The sequence below is a fragment of the Vipera berus genome (assembly GCF_964194415.1).
Source record: "Vipera berus genome assembly, chromosome: 2".
Classification (NCBI taxonomy): Eukaryota; Metazoa; Chordata; class Lepidosauria; order Squamata; family Viperidae; genus Vipera; species Vipera berus.
Window position 1 is genome coordinate 120616859 of NC_138203.1, and position 20980 is coordinate 120637838.

The 20980-nt window shown below is 42.8% G+C and overlaps 1 protein-coding gene across 1 annotated transcript in view; it reads left to right on the forward strand.

The window, feature by feature from the left end:
* The window catches only part of DNMT1 (DNA methyltransferase 1), a 40208-nt gene extending 20130 nt beyond the window's left edge, over window positions 1–20078 (forward strand). The window contains exons 14-34 of the mRNA XM_081320343.1: window positions 805–992; window positions 2588–2777; window positions 3193–3290; window positions 3802–3949; window positions 4389–4504; window positions 5443–5647; window positions 7041–7174; window positions 7717–7890; window positions 8665–8886; window positions 10500–10692; window positions 11130–11214; window positions 12388–12522; window positions 12873–13155; window positions 13907–14048; window positions 14917–15083; window positions 15342–15519; window positions 16121–16316; window positions 16975–17138; window positions 18124–18240; window positions 19016–19106; window positions 19581–20078. Of these exons, the coding sequence (XP_081176469.1) occupies window positions 805–992; window positions 2588–2777; window positions 3193–3290; window positions 3802–3949; window positions 4389–4504; window positions 5443–5647; window positions 7041–7174; window positions 7717–7890; window positions 8665–8886; window positions 10500–10692; window positions 11130–11214; window positions 12388–12522; window positions 12873–13155; window positions 13907–14048; window positions 14917–15083; window positions 15342–15519; window positions 16121–16316; window positions 16975–17138; window positions 18124–18240; window positions 19016–19106; window positions 19581–19618 (3264 nt within the window). The 3' untranslated portion in view covers window positions 19619–20078. The remainder of the gene's footprint in view (window positions 1–804; window positions 993–2587; window positions 2778–3192; window positions 3291–3801; window positions 3950–4388; window positions 4505–5442; window positions 5648–7040; window positions 7175–7716; window positions 7891–8664; window positions 8887–10499; window positions 10693–11129; window positions 11215–12387; window positions 12523–12872; window positions 13156–13906; window positions 14049–14916; window positions 15084–15341; window positions 15520–16120; window positions 16317–16974; window positions 17139–18123; window positions 18241–19015; window positions 19107–19580) is intronic.
* Window positions 20079–20980: the final 902 nt, after the last annotated feature.

Genomic DNA, 20980 nt, shown 5'->3' on the forward strand with positions numbered 1-20980 from the left:
CAGTAGTATTTGATGGGCCTCTGTTCCCTAATATACGTTTACAAAAACTGGCGCACTTGTTAAGGAACCAACCTAAGCCAAGAGACCATACATTCTAGTCCTGTTTAGGCACAAAACCAGATGGGTGACCTTGGGCCAGTCATTCTCTCTCAGACCTAGGAAAAATGAAAGAGCAAACCATTTCTTGAAATGTTACCAATAAAACTACATGGTCTTGTCCAGTCAGTCAAAAGTAGTAAATATTGTCTCAAAGAAATAAAATATACATCATAATGAAGCTAGGGTTTTTTTTAAAAATGTTTTTGGCTATAATATTCTATTTCTAAAAGTTTACTTTCATGAAATAGTTGAAGATTCCACTGTATTGCTAATTAAATTGGGCAGTTGCAAAGTGGTATCAAGAGCTTCTTTTTTTCCTGATACTGTAGTTTAAAAGCATAAGTATTTGGGGACACAAAGTTAGTGAATGTAAATGTCCTGCTTTTTCTCTTAAGGAGTTGAAGGCAGCATATAAGGCAGTTTCTCTCTTTATATCTTACAACATTCCTGTGTGTTGGATACAGCTGAGGGGGGGAAAAAACCACCTGGGAAAATGGAAATTTGAACCTGCGTTTCCTCAGTCCTGGTTCAGTCATGCGTCCCCTCCTCCAAGCTGCCTTCCCAAGGCCTTTGAAGATCAGGAACCTTAGAAAATAGATGGAACCTCTGACGGGGGTTTGACGGGCGGCAGCTCATGTATGGCCTTTCTCCTGCATAGTCTTATCTGAAAACCATAGCTAGCCTCCTGCTTCCGATTTTCTCCAGACCACAGTTCCTCCTGCTGGACTGAACTTCAACCGTTTCACGGAAGATTCCCTTCTGCGACATGCCCAGTTTGTGGTGGAACAGGTGGAGAGCTACGATGAGGCTGGGGATAGTGACGAGCCTCCGGTTCTTATCACACCTTGCATGAGGGACCTGATTAAGCTGGCAGGAGTCACTTTGGGGAAAAGGTAGGAGGGCAGTTGGGCAGTGTGTGGGGGTTCTCTGGCTCCAGAAAAAAAAACTGTCTTGCAACCAAATCACATTCTCTGCATTGGTCTGGCTTTAAGGGATGGCAAATTCTGTACCACAAATTGCCAGGTATTACCGGTGGCCTTCCAACTTACAACCATTAGTGACCATTCAAAGTTGCAGTGGCACTGGGAAAAGTGACTGATGACCATTTTTCACACTTATGACTATTGCAGCATCTCCCATGGTCATGTGACCAAAATTCAGATGCTTGGCAACTGGGTCGTATTTATGACGGATGCAGGTGTCCCGGGGTCATGCAATCACCTTTTGCAATCTTTCTGACAAGCAAAGTCAGTGGGGAAGTCAGGTTCACTTAACAGCCGTGTTACTAACTTAACAGTTACAGTGACTCACTTAACAATGTGGTGAGAAAGGTTGTAAAATGGGGCAATATTCAACAACTGTCTTGCTTGGCAATGTAATTTGGGGCTAAATTGTGGTCATAAGTTGAGGTCTACCTGTACTACATTGAAGCAATTTATATAATTTATTCGAAACTAACTCTTGTTTGGAAAGAGCAAGAATTCTTTATGGCGCCGTTGCCCAGGTAAAGATCCAACTTCCCATCCATCAGCTTTGTGGTAGCTGAGAAAATACTTGGTAGAATGGTTGGACAATTTCAGGAAAATCCTCCCCCACCCCCCAAGCATTTTTGCCTTCCTATCCTCAAAAATGGGGAACAAAATGGAATTGTGGAATACTTGCTAAAAAAATGTTTGAAATAATACATGAAATGGGCTAGCACGTATATTGGTCAACATTTGAAAATCGTGTCACGAAGTGAACTAACTTACGAAAAGAAAAGCTCATCTCAGAAAAACCTTCAGTTTTCAGAAGTCTGCAAAGAGGATAAAAGTGGAAAAAGTATGGAAAGAAGAGTAGTAATATAGTACTTTGGATTGAGAAGAGAATGCAGTTTGAGCAGCGTTTTGTTTCCTCCGTTCCCTTTTCTTCCCCCAAATACAGAAAGTTACGGCTATTTGTACCTATTTCATACTGTAAAAGGATAAAATCCAGAATATGTCGTTTCCTTTCCTTTTCTCTGTATTGATGGTTTCCTCTGTTTTCAGCATAAACCTCTTTCCTGTCTGCTTCGCCTAAGTAGATTAAAAATGAAGAGCCAGCTATAACTCCTTTTAGTGCAAAATTTGAAACCGTTTTCAGTCAGTGAGTTTACAATTCTGTGCAAATAGTATGTTTTACTTAATACTCCGAAATACTTCAACAAGCAATTTAAACGATATACAGTATTATAAAGTAACAATGTAGTAATAAAAAAATGCTAAAATTTTAATATTGTTTATCGTAGATTTTAATATTATTCTAAATTTACTTATTTTTAAGCAATAACTCCTTTTCCCCCTTGCTTCAAGATTACTAGAAATGTTGTTGGTCCAATGAGGACTAAAGTCTTCCAGCCATTTTGAAACAGTGTTTCTGGTGTTTCATTTTGTCCCAGTGCTGCCCAGTATACTGTACCCAGATAGGTCTAGCCAGGACCTAATTCTTCCCTCTTGTTCCCTCTCTCCAGACGAGCTGCAAGGAGACAGGCTATCAGGCATCCCACCAAAATTGACAAAGATAAAGGGCCTACCAAGGCCACCACAACCAAATTGGTCTATTTGATCTTTGACACTTTCTTCTCTGAACAAATTGAGAAGAATGAAAAAGAAGAAGACAAGGAGAATATTGCAAAGCGGAGGCGTTGTGGGGTCTGCGAGGTAGGTGGTTAGGTAGAGGAGGCTGGTATTCAGATTAAAAAGTCCTTGTGTCTTCCACTCCTTTCTGATCCCTTACTTTTGGCCCATTAAGCACATTCACACTCTGGTACAAGTTAATTTATTTTATATTTTACTGCTGCGTTGCTTCTAGCCAGAACATCCCAAATTCTGCAAGCATTCAGTGGTCACGTTCACAGTATAGTCCACAAATTAAGGTCACCTTTCGTGGAATTTTCCTTATACGTTGTGTGAATTTGAAGCATGATGGTTGATTTGGATGGTAAGATTTTATCCAGTCCTTAAAAGCATGCAGTAGTACTCATTCAACAACAGTTTCCATGTGAAGGAAGTTAGGCCATCCTCTGAAAACATTTTCTCCTTGATCGATGTGCTTTTTTTCTCTCTCTTTTTCCAGGTTTGCCAACAGCCAGAGTGTGGTAAATGCAAAGCTTGCCAAGATATGATTAAGTTTGGAGGGAGTGGAAAGTCAAAACAAGCCTGCCTGCATCGGAGGTAATTATTAGTTTGATTTTCATGAGCCAGTATTGAAGGCAGAGGAGCTGCCAGCTCCTCAGATGAGGTGTTAAACAAGGGAAAGGCAGTCTGAGGAGCCTTCCATTAATTGGCTTATGAATAAAATTGTTTCTGGACTTCATAACTATAACTACTTTGAAGAAGACAGGTTCTGGAATCCTGACAACCCCAACCCAGGGAATCCTGTTTATACTGAATCATTGGGGCTGGAAGGGAGGCAGAAAATATATTCTGTTTCACCAGGCTCTTGGCAACAGATGGCTTATGAATATTTTCCCATCTTCCAGACATTTATGACTACAAGACTCAGAATGGGAGCATTCCTTTCTCATCCACAGCAGTGTTCCTCAACCGTAGCAACTTCAAAACGTGTGGACTTTTAACTCCCAGCCACTAATAGAACTTGGTGGCTCTTCTTTTGGGAGAGTAGAGGCTAAATTGCTGGACTCTTTAGTTGCCAACTTCATATACATTTTTGTCTTAACTTCAGGTGTCCCAACCTAGCTGTGAAAGAAGCCGATGAAGACGAAGAAGTGGACGATAACATTCCTGAAATGCCGTCCCCCAAGAAGATGTTGCAGGGAAGGAAAAAAAAGCAAAACAAGAATCGAATTTCCTGGGTGGGAGACCCAATCAAGGTAGGAGAAATAGCAATTAGGATTTAGTTCAACTTTGAGCCGCACATCTGGGAAAGGATCCTCTTCAGTTTCACAGCTGTTATCCAGGTTTTGTGTAAGTGGATAGAGAAGTAGGCAACATGTGTAAGGGGCTGATAGTCCTAGATAGTTTGCAGTTGAGATTCCATTTTTTCCCTCTTAAAAGTAGTAGGAGCAGCTGGAGGAGGAGTAATATTTCCATAGAGGTCAGAGGCCTGCTTCTGTCACAGAATTTTAATCTGAGCGGTTCAGGAAAATGAAGGCCTTTACTCCTGGTCAGATATTTTTTTCATTTGTAATACAAGGCAAACTCATAATTCCTTTTCTGCTGATATATAGTGATGCCAAGAGAGTAGGTATAAGCGAAGATTTACTGCGCTTTTTTTCCCCTGTGTCATTTTTGGTTTGTTGTTATCTGCAGAGTGATGGCAAGAAAGATTATTACCAGAAGGTGTGCATTGATTCAGAGACTCTGCAAATTGGTGATTGTGTTTCTGTGAGCCCTGATGACCTTACAAAGCCTCTCTATCTTGCAAGGTATGTCTGTGTGGAGATAAATGGATGCAATTCTGAACCAAGATGGACCTATAGGCAAAGGAGTTGGATCTGGACTGATTTCAGACTGTAGGGTTTTTTATAAAAGCTTTCCAAAGATTTTGGTGCTTTTCTATAATTGGGGCAGCGGGGAGGCTGTAATCCTGTCTACTTGGAATGAAGGCCTATTGGGCACACTTATTTCTGAGTAAGTACTGCATTGCCCAAGTAAAGTGTATTACATAGATAAAAATACTGTGGAACAGATTGCTTTTATGCTTTGTATTATACTACATTTCTTCATATGTCTTTCAAAGATGTTACCTGTATTGATCATTGGATTTTGCATTTTGATAGTCAAAAATAACATCTGCTTCATTGTGTAACTGATTGCATCCATCATGCTAAGTCATGGCTTCTTTAAACGGGGATGGAGACTTTGCAGAAGACACTGTGACCTGGATTTCAAAACCAAACCAATCTTATTGCAGTTTAGTACAATGGGCAGACCAAGTTTCCTGTCTGAAATACTTGCAAAGAAGTGGCTGTGAAACTAAACAGTAACCTAGAAAGCCCTCTATTTCATGCCTCAGTGCTAAGGTCCCTTAATGTGTACCCTTCTGTCTGAGCCTGAGCACATGACAATCCCATTATGGGCCACAGTATGAAAAGACAGCCCTGTTCTTATGCAACTATCCAGAAGGAATGATAGGCAGTATGGTATGCCTCCCATGCACAGGCTTGGGTGGAAAGATTCGGAAAGCCTTGTATTCCAAGGTCTTAAGTGCTCTTCCAAGTATTGCCCGCCAAACATTCTTCTGGAAAGGATTGAGATCTGATTCCCAAACAATGGGAAACCTTTCAGGTAAATTTAACATTTGTATTCTTGTTGAAATAATGTTCTGTCTTTCTCTTTAACCTGCCCCATCTCCTTCCCTTAGAATCACCGCCATGTGGGAAGACCCCAGTGCTGGACCAATGTTCCACGTTCACTGGTTTTGCCGTGGTACCGACACTGTATTGGGAGCAACATCTGACCCGCTGGAACTTTTCTTGGTGGATGAATGCGAAGATATGCAGCTGTCTTACATCCATGGCAAAGTCAATGTTCTTTATAAGGCTCCTCCAGAGAACTGGTCTTTGGAGGTATGTTGAAGCATCTCACTACTTTGACACCTATTAATTTACAGTATGTATTTGTTAGAGTTATATCCCACCTTTCATACACCAGCTCAAAGCATACAGAGTGCACCCTTCTTCCCCCCTTTTCCCCCCACAGTAAAACCAGAGAAGGACTGACTTTCTGAGTTCATGGTTTTTCTTTGTGTTTTGTTTTTTTTTTGTCAGCTGCATGATGGATGGTGATAATGCTATGACAGCAGTGGAAATGTTTTGAAACAGATTTCACTTTTCCTTTTTATAAAATCACATTGTGGGGATGATGGGCAGAGCAAAGGAAGCATATGAAGCCTTTCTGGAAGTTTTGCTGTGTTATTCTATTATTTCCCCCTTCATCCCTGAAGATTGCACTATGTTTGGTACCTGGGTGCTTAATTCTGATAATATGATTCAGGAGTTGTACTGATAAGCTTTGGTGCAGGGTAGTGATGATGTTTTGGAGACTGTATCTTTCCTGGTCTGACTTGGTAACAATTCACAGCTCGAGGAACGACTGACCTCTTCCATACATCTCTTTTTCCTTTGCCTGGTTCCAGCATTTTAAGACAGGGCTTGGCAGGCTTCCTTTGCTTGCAACCCCTGATACCATAGTCATTGCAATTTGGACTCCCGCCCTTCTTACGCATGAGTATGGCTACGGACAGCAGTTACTGCCTGTCATTTTTGTAGCCCACAAATTGGCCTTATCCTGTGGCACTCTTCTTTGGAATTGCTGCCAAGATAAGTTCAAAGTGGATGCAAATGAGAGGCTGGCAGCTACAGTCAGTAAGAGCAAAATACTCACAAGTCCTGGCAGAGGAATCAGATAAGGAAGTAGACTTGGTGAGCTTTGCATTGACTCTTGACTTGCTCGTTCTGATTCAATGCAGAAGTCGATTAATTCTAATACAGGTAGTCTTTGACTTACAACTGGTTGCTTAGTGAACGTTCAAAGTTACAACCCAAAAAGTATTTATGACCTGGCTCTGATAGTACCTCCTCCCACCGGCAACATCCCCAGCAGTCACATTCTGCATGCTTGGCAGCTGACTCACATTCATAGCTGTTTGCAACAACATCGCTGGTCACAGAGATTAATGTTTTTGCTTGACAAACAGCATTCATTTTTGGTTTTCTGCAATAATGCCCCATAGCAAACACAGAGTATACTTAATGACCATGGCATTCATTTGAAGACATTGGATTCATTTAATAAACATGGTGATTCACTTAACAACCGCTGCAAAAAATATATATTGTAAAACTGGGTGAATCACAGAAAACTCCCAAGACCTCTACCTCGCTTCTGCATAACTGAATAATCAGTATGTTGTTTTTTTTCTTCTTTCGCCTCCTCTTTCTTCTTTAACTATTCTCATAGGGAGGGCTTGATGTGGAGATCAAAATGGTGGAAGATGACGGCAGGACTTATTTTTACCAAATGTGGTATGACCAAGAGTATGCTAGGTTTGAGACTCCGCCAAAGATCCAGCCGACAGAAGACAACAAACACAAGTTAGTGCACATGACTAAGTGGCGTGGGAACCTGAAGATAAAGTAGAAAATCAATAAATGTGCAGATTTCTACCTAATCCTAAATCTACTTGGGACAGTGTCTGCATTAGGCTCGACTCAAGAGTTGCAAAATAGCATACAGACATTCAGTCTCAAGAACTGTTAATCAGATCACATTAAACTTTCTCCCAAAGATAGCAAGGATGAAGAAATGAGCATTTATATTTTTGAAAATATGCACACGATTCCATTCTTAAGTAAAACAGGCAGTTTTCTATGAGATTATTTGAAGCATTAGAAAGCAAAAAGAGCATTTGGTAGTAAATCAAGTAGCATTATCAAGAGGTAAAGACACACGGCCTTAAAAATGCTTATGTACTGCATGAGATCAGTTGTTGGTCCTTCAGATGCTTTGAATTGCTTGCGCAGACTCAAATCGGGGAAGGGAGAGGGCTGAAAGGTAGTGAGGTGATTGGATGGTATTGCATGTTTTCCCAGTTTCCCCAATCCAGAACAGGCCTCCACTTCTTCTTCTCTCCCAGGTTTTGCATGAGTTGCGCCCATCTGGATGAGGCAAGGCAGAAGGAGATCCCCAAAGTCTTTGAGCCTCAAGAGGAATCAGAAGGAAAAATGTTCTATAGCATGGCAACAAAAAATGGGGTGCAGTACCGATTGGGAGACGGAGTTTTCCTTCTACCAGATGCCTTCCAGTTCAGGTTGGTTTGTCAATTGATTTTCAGCTGGAACAAGAGGGGGCTTCTTTTTGGGATGGCTGGGACACCAACTCAAGAAAAGGATCAGTGGTGCCCAAAGAGGCAAACACATTTTAAAATAGTGTATGATTTCGGGATTAATAGTTCACGTTTTATGTCATAAGGAGAGAGAAATTTATGTAATGAAGAGAGTTAAATTGATATTCACTTCAGGATCCACTGTCGTAGCAGGATATATTTATCAGAAAGGTGTTAGAGGATCTTCAAGTAAGTGGGGTGGATAAAAGTTTAGTCAGTTGAGTAGCAAACTGGTGGGGGATGAGGTTGGGAAGGTTTTAACTCGGTAGCATTTCCATATATAAACTAGTTCAAGAATGCAATTAGTTTGGTTTAAAAAAGGAGGTGATAGAACAGGCACGTCAAACTCGTGACGTTGTGCGATGTATCGCAACTTTTTCCCCATTTCCGGCAATAGGGTGGGCGTGGTTTCGGTGTGACGCATCTGGCCCGTGGGCCGGCAGTTTGACATGGCTGTGATAGAAGAATTGATTCATTAATCAACAGTTGTCTGCCTCCAAATACATTCTTAACTTTTGTAATTTGTATTGTTATTTTAAATACCTTGTGAACCGCCCTGAGTCCTACGGGAGAAGGGCGGTATATAAGTCCAATAAACATAAACATAAACATTTGATTGAATTTCCATGGCCTGAAAGGAAGTAGGAGGAACCTCCAGTTCACAGAATCTTTTCCTTTCTCATTTTTCCCTCTCGCCAGCCTGAGGCTGACCAGCCCGACCAAACGCCAAAAGAAGGAAGCAGTGAATGAAGAGCTTTATCCTGAACATTACCGAAAATATTCCGAATATATCAAAGGGAGCAACCAAGATGCACCTCAACCATACCGCATTGGCCGAATCAAGGCAATCTACTGCAACATCCGCAGCAGTGGCAGGCCCAACGAAGCTGAGATTAAACTGCAAGTGTACAAACTTTATAGGTAAGCGGCCAGTAGCATCTTGTTGGTACCCGACTGGAAAAGAATTTCCAGTTGAACCTTCTTGTACCAAGCATAATACCAGAAAACAAAACGATAAGCAGATGCACGATGCACACAGAACTGAGTTTCTGTATGCATATCGCTAGATAGAACTATGCGTCAGTAACTTAGGGCAAAGACCTAGCAGGCTGGGCTCTCTCTGTGGAGCTGAACTTTGTTGAATAAACAAAATGGGTCACATAGCAACATACAGGTTTTGCTGCTACAATGGTTTGATGACCAGGGGAGACTAAAAAATTAAGATGTGCTTAAAATTAATGGGTTCTATAAGTCTAAGGGCAAAAAAAAAAAAAGTTCACACAAATGCAGCCAGGTGTATCCGTAGCAATTTTTCTAAGGTAAGGCTTATCACCTACCTTAAATTCAGAAGTCCTCTCCGTGGTGAAGGGGGATGTTTGTGCTCATGAAATTGCTTTGCTTCACGTTCTGAGAATTTGGGTGGGGGTTTTTTTGTTTTTTTTTAGCTAACAGCTTCTCTGGTTTCAAAAAATTAGGCAACGCATTGGCTAGTTTCTAAACAAATGTAATAATAGGATATCTTATAGCAGAAAAATATTACCAAGCATAGATACGTCCTAGGGCAGGGCTTTTCAACCAGTGGTACGGGTACCACCTGTGGTACATTGGCACCTGGCAGGTGGTACGCGACCATCCTAGAAAAGTGGTAGCGGTGGAGGGGAATGAGCTGAACAGGTGGCAGCACCGCACAAGCCTGAGCGAGAGATGGCTGGAGCTGCAGGGCTGTCAGGGCTCAGCGGAAGCGCCGGGCTCCAGCTGGAGCTCGGCGCTGATCCTGGCGCTTCTGCTGAGGCCAGAAGAAGTGCCCATCAGCTGGAATGTTGCAGCATCTCCAGGGTCTTGTGATTTACATTCAGAGGCTTGGCAACTGATTCATATTTACAACAGTCACAGTGTCCCAGGGTCATGTGAAGTGACCAGACCACCCAGCAGAGGAGGGGGAATAAAAACCAAACACCCCACTCCACCCCCACTGCCAATCCTCAACAGAAATGCTCACAACAATGAAAACCTCGGACAGGAGGAAGAGTGCCGCCAGGCGGGCAGGCAGGTGTCTTGCTCGGCTGTGGCTTGGGGGACACTTTTTTCAGTGCCATTGTACTCAGATACTGCCATATCCTAAAAGTGGTACAGTGGGTGAAAAGGTTGAAAAGCCCTGTCCTAGAGCCTATTTTGCCTGAAAATTCACTTAATATAGTATTTTTGAAACAACAGCCACGTTAAACTAGTTAAAAATGCTTTAAAATCCTGACTTCATTACTTTGCATCATCACCCTTAATTGATATAGCTCTTCAGGACACGCAAACTATTAAATGAGTCTCAATCTTGTTATATGCAGGTAGGAGGGAAATAATCTGAAATGCAATATATTCTTCAGTAATCACATTTTCTTAAAGAGGCTTTAAGGGTCCCCGAGCCCTGCCTCCATCATCATAGTTTAACCGAGAAAAGGTCATTCTTTTCCCATTGTGTAGGTGTTCCTGGGTTTCATGCCTTATCTTCCACAACACAAGTGCCTCTGTTGTCTTTCTAGGCCAGAAAACACGCACAAATCAGTCAAAGCCAGCTACCATGCAGATATCAACTTGCTCTATTGGAGTGATGAAGAAGCAGTGGTGGAGTTTAAAGACGTGCAGGGCCGCTGCACAGTGGTGTATGGGGAGGACTTGACGGGAAACATCCAGGATTACTCTGCCAGTGGCTCCGATCGTTTCTACTTTTTAGAGGTAGCTTTTTCCACTGTCATTGGTCCTGTGCCATTTTTCACCAATATATTCTCCAAGACTGGAGGTTTTTAAGAAGAGATTGGACAGCCATTTATCTGAAATGGCATGGCGTTTCTTGCTTAAGCAGGAGGTTGGACTAAGAGACCTCCAATGTCCCTTCCAATTCTGTTATTCGCAACTAGGTGTCACATCAGCAAGTGCTGCTATAGATGCGGCTGGCTGAAAACACATCTGAACTTTAGATTATCTCCTCCCGCTTTGGAAGACGGACTTTAACAAAACTCCAGTTGCTCTCTCATAATAGAAATTCACTCCAGCCTGCAGCTCATTCTATAAATGCCTAAACTTCCCATCCCTGTTTTCTGAAATCTAAGAAATTATCAGAATTGCATGTATCTTTGGTCTGAATTTTTTTTTCCCCCCCTTTTAATTTCCAGGCATATAATGCCAAAACAAAAAACTTTGAAGACCCACCTTATCATGCCCGTAGTTCTGGAAATAAAGGGAAGGGGAAAGGGAAAGGTAAGTGATTAGTTGCTAAATGATTTAAATCTTTGATGTACTATCCAAGGCCAGCAATAGCTTTCCTATGGAGAAAAATAAGATGCCGAAGCAGGTCAGTGCAAATCCTTCAGAACAAAGAACTTGGTCTTTGATAGGCTTTTGAGTGCAGTTCAAGGTGCTAGTCCCTTTGGCTTTGGGCTTTGGCTGTCTGAGGAACCATCTGTCTATGGTCTAGGCTCCATTGATCAAACCAGGTCATCTGATGGGAGCCTGGAAGTGGCAATCTCTGCTATGGGACTTGCCCTCTCAAATAAAAACCTCCAAGGTCCTTACACCCTGACTGTCTTCAAAAAGTCTTCAAAAACTTGGCTTTTGGCCAGACATTGGGTTAAGATGGTTGATGAACCCCCTTTAGGCTTTTATATAGTGGTCAAAAGTTTTCTTCTGCGAAGTACCTCATACTCTTCTCTTTTTTATTTAATTTTATTTTGTTTCTATAGTGTGTGTGTGTGTGTGTGTGTGTGTGTGTGTACATACAAGTATATTTTTAATGGTTTTCACAGTGGTGAAAGGAGCAAAGAGCAAAGGTCAGTGTCTCTTGATTACTGAGAACTGGATATATTCATATTGTGAGTGTGTTGAAGATAGCTTGCTGATTTCTTCCATTTTATACATGTGCCCGCATCCCACTCTGTTCTATTTGACATAGTTTAGAAAGATATCCATCCATATAGACTTTTATGAAGAACTAATTATAGCAATATTGAATGGAAAAGATTTCCTTCGTTTGTTCTCCTTCCCACAGTTCCAAGTTAATATACTTAGCTTACTTAGAAAAATCACTTTTATGCCTAAGACATACAAATATTGAGAGGATTACTTGCAGGCATATTAGGTCCTGTTTGGTTCATTAATTGTAAACAAGTCTTTGCCGTTGCTGATAGAATCTACTCAGCAATAGCATCGACTTGTTTGCAAATAAGCCATCATAGACTAAATAGCTAATGTTGCTAATACTTACTTTCTTATTTACCATTAAGCTGTCATAGACTACATATCTAATGTTATTAAGTAGCACTGAAAGAGATTTAAAAATGTAATCCTGGTATGCTTACTTTGGAATCAAGGCAGCAATTCTTAATGCAGATACGCAAAGACACCTGTAGACATAACATTTTCCTCCTCCTGCAGGTAAGAGCAAAGGGAAATCTTCAGGAGCATCTGAATACAGTGAGTCTGAAGCTGCTGTGTTGAAGGCCCCCAAACTTCGTTCTCTGGATGTCTTCTCTGGTTGTGGCGGCTTGTCAGAAGGGTTCCACCAAGCAGGCAAGGCAATTTGGAAGGATGGTTGGGTGCAGGGGTAGGCAACCTTGGCTCTTTTATGACTCATGGGCTTCAGCTCCCAGAATTACTGAGCCAGCATAGCTGGCTCAGGAATTCTGGGAATTGAAGTCCATGAGTCATAAAAGAGCCAAGGTTGCCTACCCCTGGTTGGGTGTATGGGAAAGGGCACGAGCGTTTGACTTTTATAGCCAAAAAGGTAGAGCCCGTGAGCGTTTCCAGCCCTGCTTATGGGATGGAAGGAACTTTTTGCGCACTTTTGAGGCTTGGAAACAAACCATCTAATATGAATTCTTATTCTGTTTTCATCATCATCGTCATCATGTTGTCTTCAGGAGTCTCAGATACTCTGTGGGCCATTGAGATGTGGGAGCCAGCTGCGCAGGCCTTCCGCCTGAACAATCCAAGCACCACAGTGTTCACTGAGGATTGCAATGTCCTGCTGAAGCTTGTAATGTCGGGCGAGAAGACTAACTCCCTGGGCCAGAAGCTGCCACAGAAGGGAGATGTGGAGATGCTCTGTGGTGGCCCCCCTTGCCAAGGCTTCAGTGGGATGAACCGCTTCAATTCTCGCACCTACTCCAAGTTCAAGAACTCTCTGGTGGTTTCTTTCCTCAGGTGACTGAAGTCAAATGTTTGCATTTTCTCAACTTTCCTTAAGCCAGTCCTTATCCTATTGCATGTCCAACTCCCAGCCTGTTCTTCCAGCTGTGTTGGGACCTCAACTCGTGAGGATAAGGCTGGGCAAAGTTGGTCTCTAAAACAGCTACAGTTTAACGGGATAGCAGAAACACAGGCTGTGATGGTGGATGCTGAATATGCATATATTACGGCAAAGAAAACATGTAATGTTCCCTCCGGAAATTTTGTATCCTGTGGGCAACAATGGGTTGAGATACTGGGAAGTATTGTCCTATAGATCTAGAGCAGTGGTGGGATTCGTATATGTGAACAACCAGTTCTCTGTGTGGATGCCACTTCCGGAAGTCCATTCTGGGCCTGGGCAACCAAAAATTAGCTACCAGTTCTGCCAAAGTGGTGCGAACTGGCTGAATCCCACCGAGTGGCGCCCAACCTTTGGGGCACCAGGGACCAGTTCCGTGGAAAGAGGTTTCCACGGACCGGAGGGGACTGTGGTTTCACATGCTGCCTGCATCCTGTAGATGGCGCTTCGCTTGTTTGCGCAGACCAGTTTCTGGCATGCCACCACCCGTTTCCGGTCCATGGACTGTGGGTTGGGGACCCCTAATCTAGAGACACCCGCATGGCAAAAGACTACTTGAGAGAATGTATGTGATTGGATCTGTGTTGGGGTTCTCTTGGGATAGAGAGAGTGCAGCTGACCCTCAAGTGTCTTTCTCTTCTGCAGTTACTGTGACTACTACAGGCCAAGATTCTTCCTACTTGAGAATGTCAGGAACTTCGTCTCATTCAAGCGTTCTATGGTGCTAAAGCTCACCCTGCGGTGCCTTGTCCGGATGGGTTACCAGTGCACTTTTGGAGTGCTGCAGGTATGATAGTCAGCCTTTTTCTTATGATCATTACTGAGGCTAGGATTATGCTGAACCATATTTGTGTGCTTTGCAGATTCAGATGGAGGGAAAGATTCCAGTGGATTTGGAGCTAAAGAATCACTACCTGTATTTTCTTTATAACACGCGGATTCTTGGTTAGATCATTTTCATGTATCTGGACAGTGCCAAGCGGAGAAAGCTGATCTAGGGAATTTCTGGTTGCTATCATGGTTTCTCAAGTCAATTTGACTCCTGATGACTGCAGGGTCCATGCAGTTTTCTTGGCAAAAATTTGGCGGGACCTTCCTCCGAGACCTTTTTCAACTTTCCAATCTAAAGTTATGAGAGATTGCCAGCCACCCAGTTGGCTTTTATGTCTAAGGGAGAACTAAAACTGAAGTCTCCCTGCTTCTAATCGAGCAGCTTCAACCACTATACAGACTGGCTCTCAAGCAGTTTCTTAGGGGTTGATTTACAGACTCTGTGCTCAAGTATGAGAAGCTGCAAAAGATAAGCTAAAGAAGGCTGATTCCATTGCCCGATTTATGTGTCCCCTGGGACATCTGGCTGTTCTCTGTTGACAGCATTTGGTCTGCTCTGCTCTTTATCTGAAATGTCGTTTCCCAAGTAGCCTCTCTAGCGTGTATATCACAGTCTCTTTGATGCCAGATGACGACCTTTCTATTTTCCCAGAGTGGACTGGTATTTTAACGTGTCGGAAGTGTTTTTATTTTTTTACTAGTATTTTAGGGAACTAGGAATAGAGGTTAGCATACTAATTTAGTACCCAAAAAAAAGTTAGAAAAGGATTGTTTGTTAAGAAAAATATACCCTCCCTCAATTCTTCTCTTCCTCCTTCATCTAGGCTGGGCAGTACGGAGTAGCTCAGACACGCAGGAGAGCAATTGTGTTGGCTGCAGCTCCTGGAGAGAAACTTCCTTTGTTCCCTGAACCCCTGCATGTTTTTGCTCCCAGAGCCTGCCAGCTCAGCGTGGTGGTAGATGATAAGAAGTTTGTTAGCAATATAACAAGGTAATTGCCAACTCCCAGATCTAGCTAGTGTTGCTTTCACTGAGGGCTGGGAGTGGGGCCAACCGTCTTACAAGGAAAGGAAGTGCATGGCTGTGGCCTATTTTTCATACAAATGAAAGATAATCCTGAATAGGGGGGGGAGTCCCAACCTATCTGGAAAGCTCTTGTGATGGTGTGGAATTGCGTCATATTTTAGAAAAAGGGGAGAGTCCAATAATGATCAGTCTTTTTAAGTTATACTCTTTCAATGTACTCCAGGACTTATTCAGGCCCATTCCGAACCATCACAGTCCGGGACACTATGTCTGACCTTCCTGAAATCAGGAATGGAGCATCAGCACTTGAAATCTCCTACAATGGAGAGCCACAATCCTGGTTCCAGAGGCAAATTCGGGGTTCCCAATATCAGCCCATCCTCAGAGATCATATCTGCAAGGTATCTACGCGTACAGTGTTTATCTGGTTTGCTGGGGCAAGGCGGGTGGGAATGAGACATCTTTAATATATTGCATTGAAGGCAGAATTTCCTAAAATCAAGGACCGTTTGAAGCAATAGCCATTTGCATCCAGGAAGCCCAAGGAAAAAAGTTCCAATCTTTAGCCTTAATAAAGTGATTCTGCTCCAGATGGTGGGAAATTACATAGAGCAGGGTGACAAGAACACCCTGTCTCTGCATAAGTTTGTGTTATTGAATAATCCCATATTGGTCTGCAACCCATCACCTACCGGATGGTAGAAAGATCTCCACCCTAACCTACAAGAAAAATTGTAGGGAAATTTTCAGAGTTTCATCACGCAAACGGGAACAAAATAATCAACAGGCAGTTTTCCTTTTCCCCCAAACTACTGCCAGATACCTTGTGTTATCCCTCCCTTTTCCCCTCTCCTTAGATATTTAGTGGCATTTGTGCCCTTTTGGGAGATGCACTAGAGTAGTGCATTTAATATATAGCCAGACATAGGCAGTCTGTACTTAGCAAAGGTAGGAAGGGGACATCCCAAGTGCTAACGGTAACTCTGTGCTTTGCCTGACTAGGATATGAGTGCATTGGTAGCTGCAAGGATGAGGCACATCCCGCTGGCCCCAGGTTCCGATTGGCGTGATCTGCCTAACATTGAAGTGCGCCTTTCTGATGGCATCACCACCCGCAAGCTACGCTACACACACCATGAGAAGAAAAATGGGCGGAGCAGCACAGGATCTCTGCGGGGGGTCTGCTCCTGTGCCGAAGGTACAACATCTGGCTCTTCTGGGTACAGAGGATGGCTTGACTGGTCATCCAGAGAATACGGCCATTAGCGCTTCAAAATAGAATAATACTTTAAGCCACTCTTAAAAGAATCCAAATGGTCAAAATCTCACTGGATCTCTGCGTTCCCCCATGCAACTTTGTGAAATTTAGGTCTGTGGATTCTGCTGACCCTGTTCTAGTCGACAGAAATTTAGAAGTTGGATCTCAGTAGAACATCCAATACAGCAATCTGCTTTAAAAGAGGCTATTAATACTTTTTGTTGCTAAGAAGCATAGCATAGCCAAAATGAGTACCAGTCAGTGAGAACAAAGAGGGAGATACTTATGCTTTCAAGCTCTTGCTACATTCCAATTTGGTTCCATTTTGTACCTGATCTAGCAAGTCTAGGGAAGTTTTTTTGAAGCAATGGGAATCAGCTGGTATTTGGCTTAGGTTTACCCGGGATTTTTTAGATTTACCTGGGATGCAACGGCAAGCCCTTCTGTTCCTTCCTTCAGCTTCGGTGGGGGAAGAGTTCCCCAGTGCTAGTAGTCCTACTCCTACTCCTGATGGAGCCAAGCAGACCAAAATGTCAAAGGAAATCCCTAGCCACACTTTCTGTGAAAAGTAATCTGAATCCTATTCCATCTCCTCCAGGCAAGGCATGTGACCCTGCAGACCGGCAGTTCAATACCTTGATCCCTTGGTGTCTGCCTCACACGGGGAACCGGCACAACCATTGGGCAGGCTTGTACGGAAGGCTAGAGTGGGACGGATTCTTCAGCACGACGGTCACCAACCCTGAGCCCATGGGGAAACAGGTGAGTGAGTGAAGGGAAGGCGCACGGAAGAAGCCCAGTGGCTCAACATCATACTGAGGTTCCAGTTCATTTCCCTATCCTCCTATTCTTTTTGCTTGTACTTTCTTGCTTGTAGCTTCTCTTGCTTTATAGGGAGGCTGTACTGAATGCTATTAAGAAAGACAGAAAACACCAGCATTTAATGGTTGTTGCTGTCATTGGGACTATTGAGGGGAAACTGGCAGAACTCTTAAGAAATTAGTGCTGTGCCTCAGTTGAGCCCTTTCATGGATCATGAGGCCCTTCGCTGAATCACTCGGGCCATGGAGATCTTGCCTTTGGACTACTGCAATACACTCTAAATGGGGCTACCCTTGAAGAGTATTCAGAAGCTACGACTGGAACAGAACACAGCAGGGTGGACTGTTTTAGGGGACCCTAGATTCATCCATGTAACACCACTGTGGCCTGAACTGCATTGGTTGCCGATTGGGTTCCAGGTCCAATTCAAGGTGTCGGTTAACAAGTTCTTTTTTGGCATGGGTCCAAACTACCTTAGGAACTCTCTCACCCTAATCCACCTACCCTCCTTTGGCTGAGAAAAAGAGACATGCTTCAGATCTCGTCGGCTAAGGAATTTTGGCTGGCAGGGTCCAGAAGAACCTTTTTCTGCTGTGGCACCCACCCTATGCAGCATCATGCCCCTTGAGAGGAGTGCCCACCCTCTTGACCTTCTGAGAGGGCCTGTTTCTGTTTTTAACTTTTAATGTTCAATATGTTAATGCCTTTAATATTCCAGTTGTCTTCTACAAAGCTTGCTTTCCTGGTGGGCTGAGGGCAGCTAGAAGATGATACGGTATTTCTGTGCTTGAGAAATAAGTGGCCCGTATTCCTTGTGGAGCAACCTGGTCGGGTGACTCAGCCAGAGCTGAGTAGTAGTAGTTAACTACATCCCAACACAAAGCTGGAAGAGGCTGTGCCAGTGACTCTGCTCTCCTTTTTCCAGGGCCGCGTGCTTCACCCTGAACAGCACCGAGTAGTGAGTGTGCGAGAATGTGCACGGTCCCAGGGATTCCCTGATACTTACAGGCTCTTTGGAAATGTACTGGACAAGCACAGGCAGGTAAGTGGCTGCAGAGCCTTCCTAGAGGAGATTTGCATATGTAAATGTTCACTAGAGCTTTTTAGAATCTGAACGTGCTCTTGTTTTGTTGCTCTTGTCTCTTAATAACATTTGTTTGTAAGTTAGGATTAAAAAATAACCTTGGGGGGGGGAAATAAAGGATTTTCTTCTTGTTTCAGTTGGCTGAACATACCTCAAAAATGGGAAAAGATCCTTAGCTGGATGATAAATTTGTTAAGATCAACCAACAGTTCAGAATTCTTCATTAGGAAACACCTAAATACAGAGCAGAAAAAATAAAAAGGACAAAAGTGGCTTTCTGGAATGTATTGGGATAAATTGACAATGGCTTTATATGAAAGAAGCAACTATCAGCGCATCCCTCAAGGATGAATGTATTTGCCAGGGGAGATGTAAAAATTACAGTATTACATTTGAGATTAGATGTAGGCTCTCCAATGTTTTTGTATACTCAAGGCTCAGACACATCTGATAAAATGTAGTACATTGTTATATAATGCTGTAGAAGCATCTCTCTGTGGGTTGATTCTCAATTAGCGATAGGTCTTTGCACATATATCAGGGCTTTGATGCAATGAAGGGAAGAGAGAGGTTTCTTACTTTCCTCAGGACCAGCTTTGTTCACAGTGCAGACTCTTTCTACTTAGTGGCCCTGCACCCAGAGTAGGACTTTGCCATATGAGGTCTTCTACTGTTCAGACAGAAACGGTATGTGTGCCAACTCTTCACCCTTGCTTGTGCTTTGTTTGTTCAGGTGGGAAACGCAGTCCCTCCGCCTCTGGCAAAAGCCATTGGGCTAGAAATCAAACTGTGTGTGTTGGCAAAAATGAAAGAGGATGCCACAGGTATGTTACTGGAATGTCACTGAACTTATTTGAAAAGGGACATTTCATGTCTGTATTTCAGGAGCTCAAGCAGTTTTGCACTTGCTGTGAACCAGGTTGCACAACTCAATCCGGTCTTCTGTAAATTAGGATTGTAGTTAGAGTTGTGCATCCTATGGAGTCCTCCAGATAGAACAACTAAGTGAACTTTGTCCAAAGCTTGTTTATTACCTTAGGGGGGTTGGCATGGAGACCAAAAACATGGTGGCCCCCATCTGAAATGCTTTAACAGTTTGAAAGTGATGTAGATACAAAGACGCATGGCTGCTGTGCCAAGATGCACTTGTGAAGTCGGTAAGCAGGAAGCCATTTCCTTTCCAATCCAGAAGAAAGTGATAAGCTGGTCCATTGCTTCCAGAGGACCACATTCTCTGTACATGAGAGCTTTAATGTGGTCTTGTTTTCTGACCGGCTAGCTGTTTTGTTTCTTTACAGATGCCATCAAACAGGAAAAGATGGACACTTCAAAGTAATTTGTAAATTGCCCATCTGCTGCACCACAGCTCCAGCACCTGAACACCCAAACATGCACTGATAATTTTTAATGTTCTTCTGTTATTTTCCTGATTTATTTTCTTACCTCTGGACATGCTGAAAATTGTTGGAGGTTTTGGTTTGTTCAGGGTTTTAGGGTTTTTTTGTGCGTGTATGTGTTTTGTCTCTCTCCTTTTAAGCCTGTATTTGTGAACAGTGTTGTCTACTTGGTTGACATTCTGAAACTGTTTCAATGTTCCCGCTGCCATTCTCAAATGATCAACTGTGCAGTGCCTATCCATGTGTGTGTGTAAGTGTGTGCGTGTGTGTGAGTTGGGGGAGTGGAGAATGTTTTTATTATGCATTGTATTGAAAACTAATCAGCCACTTTATACAAGTGGAAATAATACTTTATGTAGTTTTTATATGTTGTAATATTTCTTCAAATAAATCTCCTATAAATTATTAGGGGGTCATTGTTGACTTTTTTCAAATGATTGTCCCCTGTTGCATTTAATTTGGCTAATATTACCTCTGGGATCTACCATTGTTACACCAATCTTTTGATTGTCTAGTACTTACTCATTTAGTCTGTTCACTGTGACAAGCTTTATCCTTACATGCCTATCACCTTAACTGCGACAGGCCATGTTTCTCATTGGAGCAGTTTTTGGTTGCTGCTAGAAAGACAATACTTACTGATCTGCACAATGTGGTAAACATTGTCACCATGGGTTAGACTCTGGCTAGCAGCATCTTAAGTACAAGGCTATAATCATACCAGAAGTACAGGCAGGATTTCGAAGAGGCAGAGGAACTAGAGATCAAATTGCCAACATACGCTGGATCATGGAGAAAGCTAGGGAGTTCCAGAAAAACATCTACTTCTGCTTCATTGACTATGCTAAAGCCTTTGATTGTGTGGATCACAACAAACTGGCAAGTTCTTAAAGAGATGGTAGTACCAGACCATCTTATTTGTCTCTTGAGAAACCTATATGCGGATCAAGAAGCAACAGTGAAAACTGGACACAGAATCACTGATTGGTTCAAAATTGGGAAAGGAGTCCAGCAAGGCTGTATACTGTCGCCCTGCCTATTTAACTTATATGCAGAGCACATCATGAGAAAGGCAGGGCTAGATGAATCAAAAATTGGAATTAAGATTGCCGGAAGAAATATCAACAACCTAAGATATGCAGATGATACCACTCTAATGGCAGAAAGTAAAGAGGAACTAAAGAGCTTGTTGCGGGTGAAGAAGGAGAGTGCAAAAGTTGGGTTGAAACTAAACATTAAGAAAACTAAGATCTTGGCATCTGGCCCTCTCAATTCCTGGTAAAGAGATGGGGAAGAAATGG